This window comes from Lynx canadensis, chromosome D3 (genome assembly GCF_007474595.2).
Source record: "Lynx canadensis isolate LIC74 chromosome D3, mLynCan4.pri.v2, whole genome shotgun sequence".
NCBI lineage: Eukaryota > Metazoa > Chordata > Mammalia > Carnivora > Felidae > Lynx > Lynx canadensis.
This window is the reverse complement of record NC_044314.2, coordinates 62135923-62153302: the sequence shown is the minus strand read 5'-3', so window position 1 is coordinate 62153302 and position 17380 is coordinate 62135923. Positions and strand designations below refer to the sequence as shown.

At 37.7% G+C, this 17380-nt stretch overlaps 1 protein-coding gene across 3 annotated transcripts in view; it reads left to right on the top strand.

Moving 5' to 3' along the window:
- SPIRE1 (spire type actin nucleation factor 1) overlaps positions 1-17380 on the top strand; it is a 202534-nt gene that overhangs the window by 120245 nt on the left and 64909 nt on the right. For all 3 annotated transcript variants that reach the window (XM_030336752.1, XM_030336753.1, XM_030336754.1), the window contains exons 5-6: positions 8716-8793; positions 13088-13252. In XM_030336752.1, the coding sequence (XP_030192612.1) occupies positions 8716-8793; positions 13088-13252 (243 nt within the window). The remainder of the gene's footprint in view (positions 1-8715; positions 8794-13087; positions 13253-17380) is intronic.

Here is a 17380-nt window from a genome sequence, read left to right as displayed (position 1 = left end):
GTATCTTGCTTGTATCACTATTCTCCCTGCTAAAATAATTGCAGAAGAATCTTTATTTAAGATCATGTAAGGGTACCTGGGTGGCTCAGTCGTTAAGCATCTGACTTTGGCTCAGGTCATGATCTCATGGTTTGTGAGTTCAAGTCCCACATCAGGTGTGCTCTAGCCCCACTTCCAGTGAACATGAGCCCCGAGCCCCTCTTCAGGTAAAACATGAGCCCTGCTTTGGGTGAGCCTCAATTCTGTCTCTCTCTTTCTCTCTTCTCTGCCCCTCCTGGGATTATCCCTCTCTCTGCTCTTCACTCTTGCACCATTTCTCTCTCTCTCTCTCTCTCTTGCTGTCTCTAAATAAATAAATAAATAAATAAATAGCATGTAAGAAGTCTTCTACTTGCAGGTTCTGTAACTTCTTCAATTTAATTAACTTTATTTTAAGAAAATTCATATGATTCAAACATTCAAATTATACTAAGCTATACCCTTATGCTGGCTGCTGTCCCACAGACAATAAATGCTATTAATTTGTTTTTTGTTCTTATGGAGACATTTTATCCATAACTAACAAAAACATCATGTTTTTTTCTTCCTTTTTTATGCTGTTCTGAACTTTCCTTTTTTCATTTAATAATATATCTTGGAGATCATTTCATATCCGTCCATAGTGTTTATATCTAGTATGAGTTTGTAATATTTTCTTGTGTGGATATACTGTGATTGATTTAATCAGCTCTCTGTCAGAAAGATTACTTCTAATCTTTTGATGTTTCATACAATGCTACAGTGGATAGTTTTAAAGCTACTTTTCATGGGTGTAATCATATATGTAGGATAAATTCCTAAAATTTGAACTACTGGTTCAAATGGCATGTGCATTTACAATTTTCATAAAATATGAAATTGTCTTCAATAGAGGTTTACCAATGATCTTATCCTTTGCATTGTGTAAGAGTGTGTCTTTTCCTACGCAATGTGTTTTTTAAGTGATAGGTGAAAATTTGTATTCCTTAGTTTTAGTTTACATTCTCCTTTGAATGAATGAGATTGGGCAACTTTTCATATGCTTAAGGGCATATTTGTATTTATCAATTGCCTATTCATATCCTTTGCCCATTTTTCTAATGTAGTATTGGTCTTTACTTACCCATTTGTATGTCTTAAGAAAATACTTGTTGTGATATAGATTGCAAATATTGTCCATGATATTTTAATGATCATTTTATGATTATCACTGCCTTTCTTTATGTGTGAAGACTTGATGAGTCTATAGGGGTGAGTCTATAGGGGTGGATAAATATGAAAACTGGAAGGGTGGTTGTATTAGGGAGATACTGTGAGTCCAGCTACTTGAGGCAGAGACATTCATTAAACCCTCAGAGAGAGAGAGAGAGAGAGAGAGAGAGAGAGTGTGTGTGTGTGTGTGTGTGTACACAAAAGTATTGGAAGAATTTAGAATGAATTTCCTTCATTGTGATGACTTCATCTACAGTTTTTTGTAATTTCTTTAATGAACCATATAAATTCAAATTAAATTTTACAGAAATTATCAACTTATAGTTTAGTATCTTAACATTTTACATTTTTTAATTAAATAAAATGCTGACTTTCTTTCATCTTTGTTGTAGTTACCTTTTCCCAATCGTATCCCTTGAGGAGAAGACTATATTACATCTTTAAGAAAGTGTTATAAAACTTGATGAAAATATAAATCATATTCTTTTGTAATTATCCACTAACTCTTTAATGTATATGGGAGACTTCCAGTTATCAGATGAACTGCTATAATTCCATGGGAGTTTTTTGTACCCTAATTTTTGGAACACTAATTTTGGGCTGGTAAATATGATAAAATCCCTTTTCTTGCTTTTCTCTATGGTAAAAATATCTCAGCTAGGACAGCATGGCTGTTAATCTCTGTGGCTGATATATGTGTTCTTTTTATTACAGGCGACATTTATATAAGTGATTTTGTCACTCGGGAAATATAATTAATAGTAATTTCTTTGAAAGCATATTAGCATATATTGAGTAAAAAAAGGTTTAAGGAGTTACTAAAACATATTCATTTTTACACATTGAAAAGTTTCTAACTGAAACATGTACTCAGTATATAGAGGAATATCAATAAATGATAAATGGCGTGAAGTGGTTAACAGTATGCAGGAAAATGATCATCATTGAAATGCTGTTATTAAAGTATTCTTTTAATACATAAATATATCTGTAAGGGTGGTTTAATCTAAAAAGAGGCATTTATATGTGAGCTGGTGTTGAACCTATACAAATGAATTAAAATTATTCTGTGAGCATTTGATATCTTGTGATTCACAGAGTAGATTTTATTTGTTTGTTTTTTAAGGTGCCAGGAACTGAAAGTGTTGGCTTGGAGCAGTGCTAATTGCTAGCTTGAGAATGGTTATGTCAGACATGCAGAGAGTTAATTGCCATGCGGGTACTCAATTATAACTTTCTCACCATATTCCAAGCTCAGGTTGGCATCTGTTATTACATTTGTGCATACAAAATAATTTATTCAGAAGCCAGAATATAATTGACAGAAGCTTGTCACTAACACTAGAAAAATATGTAATTTACTTTCAAATAACTCATTTGTTTTTGCTAACTAGAAACCTGAGATTTCTAGTTACACATTTCTTCAGGCCTGTTCAATTACAGTATTCACAGATTCTCAGCTACTGTATTTGACTTATTTGTGAGTCAGGATTTTGATTTCATGAAGAGGCCAGAGAGAGGTCTCATTTGGTAAAAGAATAAAATGTTACTGTGATGGAATAAAAAGTATTCACAGTGAAATCTCACAGATATTTGTTGGTTTTTAATAACTAGTACTTACTAAATGCTTAACATGAGCCAGGCACCATGCTGTATTCTTTCTGTATTATTTTATGTAATATTAACAAAATCTAGAAAGTAGTTCTTTGTCTGCATTTTACAGATGGGAAAACAAACTGAGGATTAGAGCAGTTAGGTGACCCGTATAAAGACACACAGCTAGGAAGTGTCTGAACTACAGTTTATGGTAGAAATTCAGAAAAATTAAAAAACATGAAATTCTTGGACTATTAATTTAAACTGTCTTTAGTATTATAAAGAGCAGATCGTTTTTCTTAGTAGCAGGGAGTTAGGGATTTTATCACAGCACAAGTAAAGGCGGAGATGTGTAAAGGTGTAAAACAGTAAGACCATCTGGATGGGATGTGTTGGAGAACAGTAAAATTTAAGGTTGGGTGGAAAAGGGACCATGTGCTTCTCATATTACTCAACCAGACTACCCCTAAGACATAGAAGCATGAACTCGTACTTCTAGACTAAAGGAACATATTAAATCATAACTCTTTCAGTTGCAAGTAACAGAAATCCATTCCAATTAGCATGAGTGAAGTAGGGGAATATTTACTGGCTCACATAAATGGAAAGTCTAAGGGTACAGCTAACTTTAGGCGCAGCTGGATCCAGTGTCTCAAACTCTATAATCAGGGCTGGCCTTCTCTCTCTCACTCCCTGGGATGGGCTTTTACTAAAAAGCAGTTAAGATGACAGTCTGTAGCTTAAACCTCACATTTCCTCAGTTTAGTAACTCCAGCAGAAAGTCTTTCTCTTAATTAGAGCAAAAATATCTTGGAGGAAAGTTCAGAAACATATGCCTGCTCAAGAACTAGTTGCTGTGGCTGCACTGGCTGGTGGAGGCTGTGTCCTCACCCTTGTGAGTAGGTGATAAGGTGTGCCAGCCATGGGATTAGCCCTACTCAAACTGTAGGGGCTGAATTCCCCAAATGAAAGAAGGAAGGGGGGAGATGTATCTAGACAAAAGCAACAGATACCCACTGAGAGATGTATTGTTCAGTGCAAGTCAAAGTGTCCTTGAAATCATACATTTTACCTTTAAAATCCATGTAAACTTTATTTTATATGTCTACATCTAATTGTAATATTTTATTTTTTTATTTTTTTATTATGTTTCTTTATTTTTGAGAGGCAGAGAGAGACAGAGCATGAGTGGGGGAGGGGCAGAGAGAGAGAGGGAGACACAGAATCCAAAGCAGGCTCCAGGCTCTGGGCTGTCAGTTCAGAGCCTGATGCGGGACCCGAACTCACGAACTGTAAGATCACGACCCAAGCCAAAGTCGGATGTTCAACTGACTGAGCCACCCAGGCGTCCCTAATTGTAATATTTTTTAAATGTTCCATGTGTGGATTGAGTTCCCCCATGAAAAGGATTCTGAAGGGTAAAATTTGAATTCGGAAGGTTTTATTGGGAACTGCTTTGGGGAACACCTGTGAGCGGTGAAGGAAAAGTTGAACTATGATGCACGTGCAGCAGGTTGCAGCCGATCCCACAGGGAGCTCAGAAGTTGGGATGGCCTTTCAGAGATGTTCCAAGAGAGGCAAGGGGGCCTGACCTGTGTACCTCCACACAGACCAGTGATTGGGTGTGGACTACCCCAGAGATGGGGCATACCCATGACAAGGCAGCTCCTTGCTCTGAGCCCTGAGTGCAGCTCCTAGGGCAGGATTAGGTTATGAGCCACAGCAGACAAAACCTCCAGCAGCAGTGGAAGAGTACTTCATTCCTGAAGTGGGTGCAGGGTGTGGACCTAGGCAACTTACCACAGCATGATAATCCATCACATCTGTGAGTAAAATTTGCTCCAGGAAAATGTGTCCTGTTTATCTGTCATTGTAAATGCTCCCTGGCATATCACTATACTGTTTGACCAGAGGTCCCTGGAAATATGGGTACCCCAGTTTGAAGGTGACAGCAGAAACACTGGGAACCCATCATAGGGGAGTAAAAAGATAAACCAAATGAGGAAGATACCGAGGCAGAAAGAACAGTTGAAAGACTTGCCATCATCAGCTTTGGTAGTAGCAGTGGGAATCTAGAAAAAAAGATATATATCTTCATCTTGCCAAAGACCACCCATCTTCTCCTGTACCTGTACTGTTTATCTTGCTTTCTCTTGTTTGGAGCCTAGAAGGACCTAGAGACCATCAGAAATTTTAAAAAACAACATAGGCTTGCAAAAATGGGTTTCTCCATCATGTTTTCAGCTTTTTTCATTATCTTTTGGCTTATAGATCATTGGGTAAACAATATAGTGCTTGCTGTGGGATCAGCCTGTAGGTGACAAAGAGCCCATATTGCACTCTTGGTTATGAATGGGGAAAGTGTGTTGTTAGGGTGTTGGCCCATGTGTACATACTAGATCTTCTTAGGCACTAAGGTTTCAAGCCAATTTATTTTGATGTTGACTGAATCTTGTTGACGTGTTTAGTATTATAATTACTTCAGTGTGCATTTTTTTCTTTTTATTTACTCTGGTTATTATTTATTTTAATCTGTTGACTGAATGAGACACTGAAATGTAATGTGAGCTTGGATTACATGTTTATTTCCCTGAACTGGAAAGCACATGTTTCCGTGTGGCATAGATAAGAGTTTTCTTCCCCACCCCTTCAGTAGATTCTGAATTTAGAGAAGAAAATTCAGAATTTCCTCTGAATAATTTTCCCTTTCATAGGGCTTCTTATTAAAGTTGACTTGATAAGAGCTGTTGAGATTGAAGGGCTTGGTTGAAAGATCTTAATTCACTTATTCAACAAATACTTGCTAAGCACCTACCAAGAGCAAGGCATGCTTCTAGAGATTTCAGGAGCCCAGCAGTGAACAAAATACACAAAAATAATTCCTTATGAAACTTTAAATCTAGTAACGAAAGGCAGGCAGTAAACACATTGAGTAAATCATATAGACTATTAGAAGGCAGGATGATTTTTGGAAAAAGACATAGACTAGGGGAATTGGTAGTGCAGGGAGTGGAGCTTGGGGTTTGTATAGGATTGTATAGGATGGTCAAGGTAGGCCCCATTGAGAAGGTGACATTTGAGCAAAAATGAGATATGTATGGGAATTAGCTATGTGGAGATGGGGGGTAAAGCATTGTGGAGAGAGGAACAGCCAGTGCAAATGCCCCAAGGCTGGAGTTGGAAGAAATAGGAAGAGATGAGGTACTTATTCTAAGCTTTTGGTATTTGGGTAAGGGAGGGAAGAGCACTGCTACTGAGAGAGTCCCAAGGTGCCCAAAGGCATTTCACCTCCCTAAATCTCTTTCTTTTCTTTTACGCTTTTAATTATAAAAAGCTAGAAAGAACACTATTCTAGTCATTAGAATAATATATACCTTAAGGCATTAATTCTTTTTGGGATAGAGCTTGGATTAAAGTCCTCAGAGGAACAAAACAAATGTGCCTGTCCTTTTGATCTCTTCCCTGTTCAGCTCTGATTTCAAGATATCACTACTTGATGAAGATTGTGGACTTGGGTTGAAAACCATGGCTTTAAATCATCAGAGATTTTTAAAAAGACAACTAATTATCTGTAGCAAAAAAAGGGGGGGTATTTTAAATATCAGAAAAATTGCATGTACCAGGACATCTGTTGTGTCATTAAACACAGAAAATGGAGGGTCCTAATTTAGTAATGATTATTACTCAGATTTTGACACAATGTTACACTAGATATTAAGTACCCAATTATCTGCAAAGCCCAGTTACAAGTCGTAAAGTCTTCTTTTTCCTTGTGTGTTAGCAGTTCATAAATACTAATTTTAGCAAAAGTAATGTAGAACTTTATCCAGCTTTTTTCTAAGGCTTATCTAAGTCATTGGGAAGCAGTATCAGGACACTTAGATTCCCAACAGGGCCATTCTTCTCATTATCTGGTGTCCCTTCCACACATCTTATCTCCTGAGACCCTGATGCCACTTCTACCTACTTAACTCTCTGTCCTGCCTGTGGGGAGACCCCAGCCATGTCACTTAGCTTTTGTGAGCCTCAGTTGTGAGCCCAGCCATAACAGGGGTTGTGCTTGGGGTTAAGTGATGGTTGCCTGAAGCCTTAGCACTTGTTAGCTGATATTATTATTTCCCCATACCCTGTTGCAGCCAAGAAGTACTTCCCTCATCCCCCAAATGTCTTTCCTAGCAAGAGAATACGTTATTTATACCACATTTTCTTCAAGTGTTCAGAGTAACTTTATTCTTTTTATATTAATACTCCTATACATTATTAAGTACAAAAAAAGCAGGTGATGTTATTCTCATTTTGCAGATGGTCAATCTGAGATGTTGAGAAGCAAAAAATAAATGGTTTAGAAATGTTTTCTATTAAGTATTTTCATATAAAATAAACTAGGTTTCATAAGGTACATTTAAACTCAGTCCACAAGCATTCAGGCAAATAAACTCAACAAATTATAAAATATACAAGAATTGATTTGTTGTAAGTAGGAATGGTATAACACAGATTAGTAATTAATAGCCAAGTAGATGTTTTAGTTATCATGATTTTCTTAAAATTGCAAATGTTGGATTCATGCAGTTTCAAAGGGTGGGGCATTGTGTGTCAACAGCATTCAAATAAATTAAAAATTGAAAAGTGTACAAACTTACAGTTTTAAGATGAATAAGTTCTGGAGATCTAATATACAGCATGTTGACTGTAGTTAACAATATTGCCTTACATGCTTGAAAGTTTCAAGAGTAGATCTGAAGTGTTCTCACCACGTACACAAAAAGGTAATTATAGGAGGCGGTGGAGGTGGTAACCACCCTTATTGCAGTAATCGTTTTTGCAATATATACATTACCAAATAATAAATAAATAAAAAGCATTTTATATATTGAAATTTACTCATGAAATTATTTGGCAAATATATATTGAGTATAAAAAGTGCCAATGCTATATATATTAGCCCCTGAGAATGGAATTTTGCCTCATGAAACCTAGAGGGAAGGTACAAACAAATGTAAAACTACAGTGTAAAAAGGGCTACAGAGGAAAGGTGGATGGTGCTATATGCCACTGTATAGTAGGAAGATTTGACTTAATTGAGGGGAAGGGAAGGCTTTCCTGAAGAATTGATGGTTCTGTTGAGCCTGATATCTGAAAGAAGAGCAGAAATAGAGAATAAATGAGACCAGGCATGGGGGTGAGGAGAGGAGAACATCTGGGGCCAGACCACATCAGAAGTCAGCAAAAATTAGATAGTATTTGGATTAAGGGATCTGCAGTGGAGATAAAAAGAAGAGGGCTTAGGTTATATGGAGGAAATAATATCTGTGAGATTTGATGGTGGATTGAATAAGGGCATTGGGGGAAAAGGCAATGTCAATACATTTTAGTGGTGTGAGTTAATATTGTGACAAAGGTTTAGCTGCAAGGCCTAGAAGGAAATTAGAAGGAACAATCTCAGCCCATCTCTCTGTAGTACTGTATCTATTGTAGTTTACCATTGACTGAAATGTATAGGGGAGTAGATTCTGTACTATCTGCTTCAATAATGCTTCTATATAGACTTTATCTGAAGATATCTGTTAGAAATTTTCATTTGTGGGGCGCCTGGGTGGCGCAGTCGGTTAAGCGTCCTACTTCAGCCAGGTCACGATCTCGCGGTCCGTGAGTTCGAGCCCCGCGTCAGGCTCTGGGCTGATGGCTCGGAGCCTGGAGTCTGTTTCCGATTCTGTGTCTCCCTCTCTCTCTGCCCCTCCCCTGTTCATGCTCTGTCTCTCTCTGTCCCAAAAATAAATAAACGTTGAAAAAAAAATTTTTTTTTAAAAAAAAAAGAAATTTTCATTTGAGAAGGTAGCATAATGAAATTTTTATACCTAAATGTTTTCTTTTTATTTTAATTGATAGAATCTTAAGAAGATTCAAGAAATGGAAAAGAGTGATGAATCTAACACAGACCTGGAAGACCTGAAAAATGCTGACTGGGTAAGGTAGTTAGATATTCACTGTTTTGCTTAGTGTTGAAGACAGAGTGTGATGATTTCTAAAATGCTTGTTACTAAGGACTGTAATACGAATTGATATTATATGAATTTGAATGTGCTTAGTCTTACATTTGAGGAAATATCTTCCCCATTTTACAAAACTAACTGATTTTATTAGAACTACCCCAATGTCCCTTCTGATAAAATTGATGTTTTAAAATACTGACCTTCCTGATTATGTTAATGCCTTAGCATACTCTTGTAAGTCAGAGTTTAACCTCTGTTTCAGGATAAGGTGTGAAACTACAGTGTTGTGCATTCATTTATCCGATGAGTAGTTACTGTATTAGGGTTCTGAGATGCAGAATTATTCATTCCTGTATTATTATAGGATCTCTGCCTGCATAAAACAGAAGACAGATTTCTAGCACAGATGATTACAGTGTATTTATGCAATACAGTTTGAGTAGCCACTGTTTTTTGGCATGGTACTAGACCCTAGTAAAACCAAGAGTCCCTGCCCTCATGTATGACTTAGAGTTGGGTAGGCATGACAGCCTTGGGGCTGAGTCATTGTCATGAAATTAGACTGAGGTATGTTCAGGCATCAGTGGGAAGGCACATTTTAGGATTCTGAATTTTCAGGTTAAGGATATTGGTTAAAAAATGATATCATTAGGGGCGCCTGGGTGGCTCAGTCGGTTAAGCGGCTGACTTCAGCTCAGGTCACGATCTCACGGTCCGTGAGTTCGAGCCCCGCGTCGGGCTCTGGGCTGATGGCTCAGAGCCTGGAGCCTGCTTCCGATTCTGTGTCTCCCTCTCTCTCTGCCCCTCCCCCATTCATGCTCTGTCTCTCTCTGTCTCAAAAATAAACGTTAAAAAAAATGATATCATTAAATGAGGGACTAGGAATATTTGGGAGATATGAACAAATTGCTTTTGACCATATTAGACTTTGTTTGCCATATTCTTTTTTAACACCTTTATTAAAGTATAATCAGCATGCAATAAGTTACACATATTTAAAAGGCATAATTTGATAAGTTTTGACATATACACACATACATACATACCCAGGAAACCATCATCATAATCAAAATAGTGAGCCCATCCATTAACCCCCATAGCTTCCTCATACCCCTTTGTAATCCTGCTTCCTTTCTCCTCATGATCTGGGAGGAACTCATGGGAAAGCAATCCATGATCTGCTTTCTCTCACTATAGATTAGTTTGCATTTTCTAAAATTTTGCAAAAATGTAATCATATAGTATGTACTGTTTTTTGCTTGGCTTCTTCCATTCAGCATAATTCTTTTGAGATTTCATCCATGTTGTTGCCTCTATCAATAGTTTGTTGTTGTTTTTTCATTTTTTTAATGTTTATTTTTGAGAGACAGACAGACAGACAGACAGACCATGAGTGAGGGAGGGGTAGAGAGAGGGAGACACAGAATCTGAAGCAGGCTTTAGGCTCCGTGCTGTCAGCACAGAGCCCGATGCGGGGCTCGAACTCACGAACCACAAGATCATGACTTGAGCCTAAGTCGGACGCTTAACCGACTGAGCCACCCAGATGCCCCGATAGTTTGTTGTTTTTATTACTAGTAGTATTCCAATCCATTGTATGGATCCACATGTATTGATGTATGGATATAAATATTCATAATTTATTGATATCTTCACTGAGATATTTGGAATGATATTAATCTAGAACATTTAAGATTAAGGTTAAAAAATAAGTAGCCTGTAATGTCTTGTAAATGGGTATTATCATTTTAGAATAGTATTGTTTATTAAGTTTCCTTTGTGTAGAATACTCTAATAGCCTTATTTCAGGTGTATTTTATCTTGACTAATAAATTTTAAAATTTGTTTTTTTTAAAAATTTTTTTTTCTCAACGTTTTTTATTTATTTTTGGGACAGAGAGAGACAGAGCATGAACGGGGGAGGGGCAGAGAGAGAGGGAGACACAGAATCGGAAACAGGCTCCAGGCTCCGAGCCATCAGCCCAGAGCCCGACGCGAGGCTCGAACTCACGGACCGCGAGATCGTGACCTGGCTGAAGTCGGAAGCTTAACCGACTGCGCCACCCAGGCGCCCCTAAAATTTGTTTTTTTAGACGTGGAAGCCAGATAAATAACTCCAGGTGGTCAGAATTTAGCAAACAGCTAGTTTAAACTTGAACTAAAAACTTAATTTATTGCCATAGGGTAGCCTCATTTAAAAACTGGTAGGATCACTGACGAGAGATGCACTAACTCCAAAGGGAGTTCCATTTGCCTAGATCACCAGCTGCTCTCTTATAAGACCATTAAAATGAATTATTTAGAAAGATTAGAATGAAATGAAAGAATGAAGGAGAATTAGAGTATCTTTGATGGTAGCATCTCAGGATCTCTCTGATGGAATATGTGAATGACTGAATCTCTGGGAGTACATACAGTGACAGTCGTGCATTATTTTACTGTGACTTTTATCTCTGAATTAAATTAAATTTCTGAAAATTTTTGCCAAACAATAATATATAAAGAACTGGCTATATAAAAAGTCTGTTTGAATCCTTTCATAAATTATAGCAAAATCTTCTAATATGAGTAATCATCCCCTAATTTATCTGTTTTAAGTACTCAAAATTTCACATATGTCAAGTTTTCTTAAAGCCCTGGGCAGTCAAGAGAAGAGATAGCATTTTAAAAGATGAGATGATATTTGAACTGGATCTTAAAGGAATGCGTATAAGAAAAACAGAGAAATTGGGACAAGAACATTCTCAAAAGAGATATCTGAATATTTTAGGGATATTGTATTAGAATATCTTTAATGGCAGAATCTAAGGATCTGTTGTTTTTTTTTTTTAATTTTTTTTTCAACGTTTATTTATTTTTGGGACAGAGAGAGACAGAGCATGAACGGGGGAGGGGCAGAGAGAGAGGGAGACACAGAATCGGAAACAGGCTCCAGGCTCCGAGCCATCAGCCCAGAGCCTGACGCGGGGCTCGAACTCACGGACCGCGAGATCGTGACCTGGCTGAAGTAGGACGCTTAACCGACTGCGCCACCCAGGCGCCCCTCTAAGGATCTGTTTAAAATAGGAATATTTTAGAAGGTGTTCTAATGGATATACCACAATATTAAGTACCTCAAATCTTATTTGGAATAAGAAATGGTATACATTTTTTAAAAAATCATAAATTCCATTTTTGAGAAATTTAATCAGTTATTTTATACAGATAATTCTTATGAAATATATCACATGGTTTTTAATAAATATGTTTAAGTAATAAATATGAACTACTTATTAATTTTAACAAACCACAGTGTTTCAGTTAAATATCATATTGATTTACTTTTCACTGAAGTAGAGACTATGACACCTTAGCTTATAGGCAGGAAAATAAAAGGATTAACTTATAATAATAATATACATATTTAGTATGTCTTATATTATTGTAAGTACTTCATTTATATCTCATTTTCTTGAAGGGCTAGCAAATCAGTTTACCATTATTTGTTGATAAGAAGGCCAATATTATGTAATTTGTGCAAAGATAGTAATAACATAAAAATTATGGCCATTTTCCACATAATATATGACCATCTCAGCAAGTTATGAAGTACCATTATCTTTTATTGGTGAGGAAGCCAGGGGTCAGAGAGGTGAAACAACTTGCTGGATGTCAGATAGCTAATAGGTGATTGTATCATTTAGCTGTGGTCACAGTAATGCCGCCTAACCAGCCACTACAGAATCACAGTCGCATAAAGTAGTACATTTATTTAGCTCATGAGCGTACAGATCAGTTATGTGTGTGTCATTCTTCTCCTGGACAATCATGCTAGTCCAGGCATAATGTTCTCATGGCAATAGAAGCACAAACCCATTATGCATTTGCTTTTGCAGACTTTGGTTACATCACATCCACTACTCTTCCTTCCAGTGGCCAAGCAAATCATAAAGCCAAAACCAATGTTAGAGTGTGGGAAATATACTCTTCAGTGAGCAAAATCACATAACAGGGTGTAGACACAGGAGGCGTGAAGAACTGAGGCCATTAATACAGCCTTTCACAGTGAATGAGTTAGGGTTTATACCCAGGTGCCTCAGAACTTAGAGCTCGTGATTCTCTACTGGCTTTTTACTTAGTATTATAAAATCTAGTTTTAAAAATCAGTTTTGTTTGGTCTACTCAATGTTTTGCAAGCCAAGCTCTTCATTTTTTTTGTATGACTGTAGCTACTTAGAGGGAACTAGTAAATTTATTCATGGACATCTCTCTACCCTTGATTCTTTTAGGCTCGATTCTGGGTACAGGTGATGAGGGATTTGCGGAATGGAGTAAAACTTAAGAAGGTCCAAGAGCGGCAGTACAACCCTTTGCCCATTGAATATCAGCTCACCCCGTATGAGATGCTAATGGATGACATTCGATCTAAAAGATACACTTTGCGAAAAGTAATGGTAAGTAACAAAGAAAACCATTAATAAACTCAAATGGTTATTCTATAGTAATCTTATTTGTTGAAAATGTTCTCAGTGTTTTTTTTTTAATTTTTTTTTTAACGTTTATTTATTTTTGATACGGAGACAGAGTGCGAGCGGGGGAAGGGCAGAGAGAGAGGGAGACAGAATCTGAAGCAGGCTTCAGTCTCCGAGCTGGCAGCACAGAGCCCGATGCGGGGCTCAAACTCATGAACCGTGAGATCATGACCTGAGCTGAAGTCGGACGCTTAAGTGTCTGAGCCACCCAGGTGCCCCTGTTCTCAGTATTTTAAAAATCATTTCTTCCCATAGAAGTAATACATAATTATTACAGAAAATTTGAAAAATACAGTAAGCTCAAAGAAGAAAAGTTGCAAATGTGTGATTTCACAGCCCCGAGAGGTGTTTTGCTAACATGCTTGTATTATAACCTTCTTTTTTCTATCCATTTTATTTAGACAAAATGGATTAATATTGAATACTTTGTTTTGTAACCAGTTATTTTCACTTAACATACATAGTATGAACATTTTTCCATGTCATTATGTGTTCAACATCATCACCTCTAAATGACTACCTCCCTTCTAGCTTTATGGCTATACCAGAGTTTATTAAGTCAATCAACTTGTATTAAGTTGTGGCAGCCTATGTTGTGTATCCTTGTATATATAAATGTTTTTGAATAGCAATAGTGAAATCTTTGAGTTAGGTTCTTAGAATTGGAATCCTGACAGTACTACCTCTGAAATATGTCCTGAATATGACTGCCACTACCTCTCAGTCATACATTACAGTGACCTCTAAGTAGCCTTCCTATTTTCACTCTTGCCCCTCTTAGTCAATTTTTCCCAAAAACAGCCAGAGTAAGCCTCTTCAGGTAAAAATATGATGATACCATTTTCCTGCTCAGAACTTTCCATGGTTCTCCATCACACTTGGAACAAACGCCACATCCTTACCTTGGCCTGCAAAGCTCTACAGAGTCTGGTACAGCTTACCTTTCAGACATCACCTCCTACCACCTTTCCTGGTTGATTTCTCCTCCTTAGCCATGCTGGTCTCTGCTGTCAAGTGCTCCTGCAGCAGAACCTTTGCTGCCCCTTTCCCTGGCACTCTCTTTTCCCACACATCTATGTAGCTTTCCTTAGCACATTTTAGGTCTCTGCTCAAATGTCCCCTGATTAGAGAAGCGTTTGCCCCCCTACCCACATGTGTCAGTAGCTCACAGTGTCATGTATTTTCAGATTCGCTATCTCTCTTACCACAGGAACTTAGTTCTTTCGCTGTTATATCCCCTAACTAGAGCATGTGCCTGACACACAGCCAGGTGCTAAATACTGTGCCCAACAAATAGTTGTGGAATGAATTAATGAATTGTAGATAGGAGATGAATTAATGAATTATATCCCCATTTTTTAGAAAATTTAATCAGTTATTTTATGTGGAAGATTCTTACGAAGCACATCACTTAGTTTTAAAATAGATTTAAGTAAGGGCACCTGGCTGGCTCAGTCGGAAGAGCATGCAACTTTTTTTTAAATTTATTTATTATTTATTTTGAGAATGAGGGGGAGGGCAAAGAGAGGAAAGAGAGAATCCCAAGCAAGTTCTGCACTGCCATTGTGGAGCCCAATGCGGAGCTTGAACCCACGAACCCATGAGATCATGACCTGAGCCAAAGTCAAGATTCAGATGCTCAGCTGTGTGAGCCAACCAGGCGCCCCCAAGAGCATGCGACTCTTGATCTCTGGGTTCAAGCCCCACATTGGGTGTAGAGATTACATAGATAGATAGATAGATAGATAGATAGATAGATAGATAGATAGATAAGTAGATAAACAAACTCTAAAAAAAACATTTAGGTAGCTGTTTGAGCTCTTTGTTAATTAATTTTAATAAGCTGCAATATTGCAGCTATATTGTGTTGATTTACTTCTTAGTAAATCTGATTTCTTTTAGGAATAAGGCAACTGAAGTTTAAAGGTGCTCTTCAGACAACTAGTTATAAGGCAAAGCCTATCTTCATCCCCATTCTGTCAGAACCTGTGCTGTGTGGCTCACACGTGTGGCCAAATTGCCCTTTAGTTATATCGTGATGATTACTATTTACAACACAGTAGTTTTGCCCGTTTCTTCATATCCTTGACTAAAGTGGGTATCATTTGGGGTTGACAAATTTGACTGGGAGAAAATACTTTTATTTTTAAAATCTATATTTCTCTGAGGGCGCCTGTGTGGCTCAATCAGTTAAGCATCCGACTTCAGCTCAAGTCATGATCTCATGGTCAGCTCAAGTCATCTCATGGTTCATGAGCTCGAGGCCAATGTCGGGCTTTGTGCTCAGAGCCTGGAGCCTGCTACGGATTCTGTTTATCTGTCTCTCTCTGCCCCTCCCTCACTTGTACTCTGTCTTTCTCACAAAAATAAATGAACATAAAAAATTTTTTTAAATCTATATTTCTTTGGTTACAAGTACATTTAAACATTTTAAAATATATACCAGTTGTATATTTCTTAATTTTATTTTAATTTAACAATTATTTACTAGGCACTTCTCATGTTCCAGGCACTATTTTAGAATCTGGAAAAAGGATGTAATATAGTCCTTGTTCTCAGGAAGTTTAAAGTATGGTGGGAGCCACAGGTAATTAGGCAATACAGTGTGATAAGCTCAATGTAAGAGGCTATATGCCAAAAAAAAAAAAAAATGTACAAAGACCAAGAAGTGATGGGATTTGACATAAGGAAACTACAAAAATTCTCTATAATTGGAGTATAGAATGGAATGTAGAATCGTGAGGGCTAGAGTTGGCAAGGAGGGTGGGGAACAGCGGACATACTGGAGTTCTCAGGGACAGGGCAGAGGTAAGAGGAGAGATCAGCTTTGGGACAGATCCCAGGGAGCCTCAGCATGTAAGAGATTAGAACAGAGGAAGGTGGTAAGATTGAAAAGGTGTAGCTAGAGAAGAAACATAGGAAAAATGGGGTCACAGCTGCAAAAGGGAGGTAGCATTTCTGGAGGCAGAATGCTGCTGGCAGGTCAGACCATTTAAGCATTGAGAAATATTTAACAAATTTAGCAACATAGACATGATTTGTAAACTTTATTAAGTAAAGGAATAGAAAGAAACCAGATTGTAGGTTGGAAATGAGGAAGCAGAAACAGTCTGAGTGTGCCTTTTTAAAGAAGTTTTTAAAAAGAGATCTAAGGGTAGCTAGCATCTGGAAGGCACATTGGGGCTAAAGAAAGTTTTGTTTGGTAATAATGCTTGGGAAAGGCTGTAGGTTGTAGGGAAGGGGAAAGTAGAGCATTAGAAGCTAGGGGTGGAGTTTGTCGGGTTGCAGGGTCTGAAAGAAGGTGGGGAGAGTCAGAGGAGGAGTCTGCTTTGTTTCCTTCCTTGTGTGTGGGACCTCCCATCTCCCCATCCCCAACCCTGTCTTGGGGACAACCACTGCACTCTCTTCTTTGCCTTCTGTCATGCCCTAAACACAAACATTCCTCAAGATTTGGCTCCTATAGAGTTCTTTCATGGTCCACATTTTCTCCCTTAAAACTTAAAATTTTCGTTATCACCTATACTTCAGTATGTGTGTGACTGCAGTTCTCAACTGTCTTAAATAGTCTCTGCTGCCTTGAGTACTTTATATATTTCACACTTTCTTGGGCACCTCTTCCAGGATTTCTTAAACCAAGTATATCCAAGACTGGTCTCAATATTCTGTGTCCCCACATTTGCTCTTCTTTTTGTGTTCATGTAAGATCATCATTCTTCAGCTCACCTGGGCTAACATCTTTTACTATCAGTTTGAGATCTTTTCTTTGTTGCTGTCTTTTAAAAAGACTTTTACGTACAGAGAAAGACATATACCATATGTTTTCACTCTTATGTGGATCCTGAGAAACTTAACAGAAGACCATGGGGGAGGGGAAGGAAGAAAAAAAAAGTTAGAGAGGGAGGGAGCCAAACCATAAGAGACTTTTAAAAACTGAGAATAAACTGAGGGTTGATGGGAGATGGGAGGGAGGTGAAAGTGTGTGATGGGCATTGAGGAGGGCACCTGTTGGGATGAGCACTGGGTGTTGTATGAAACCAATTTGACAATAAA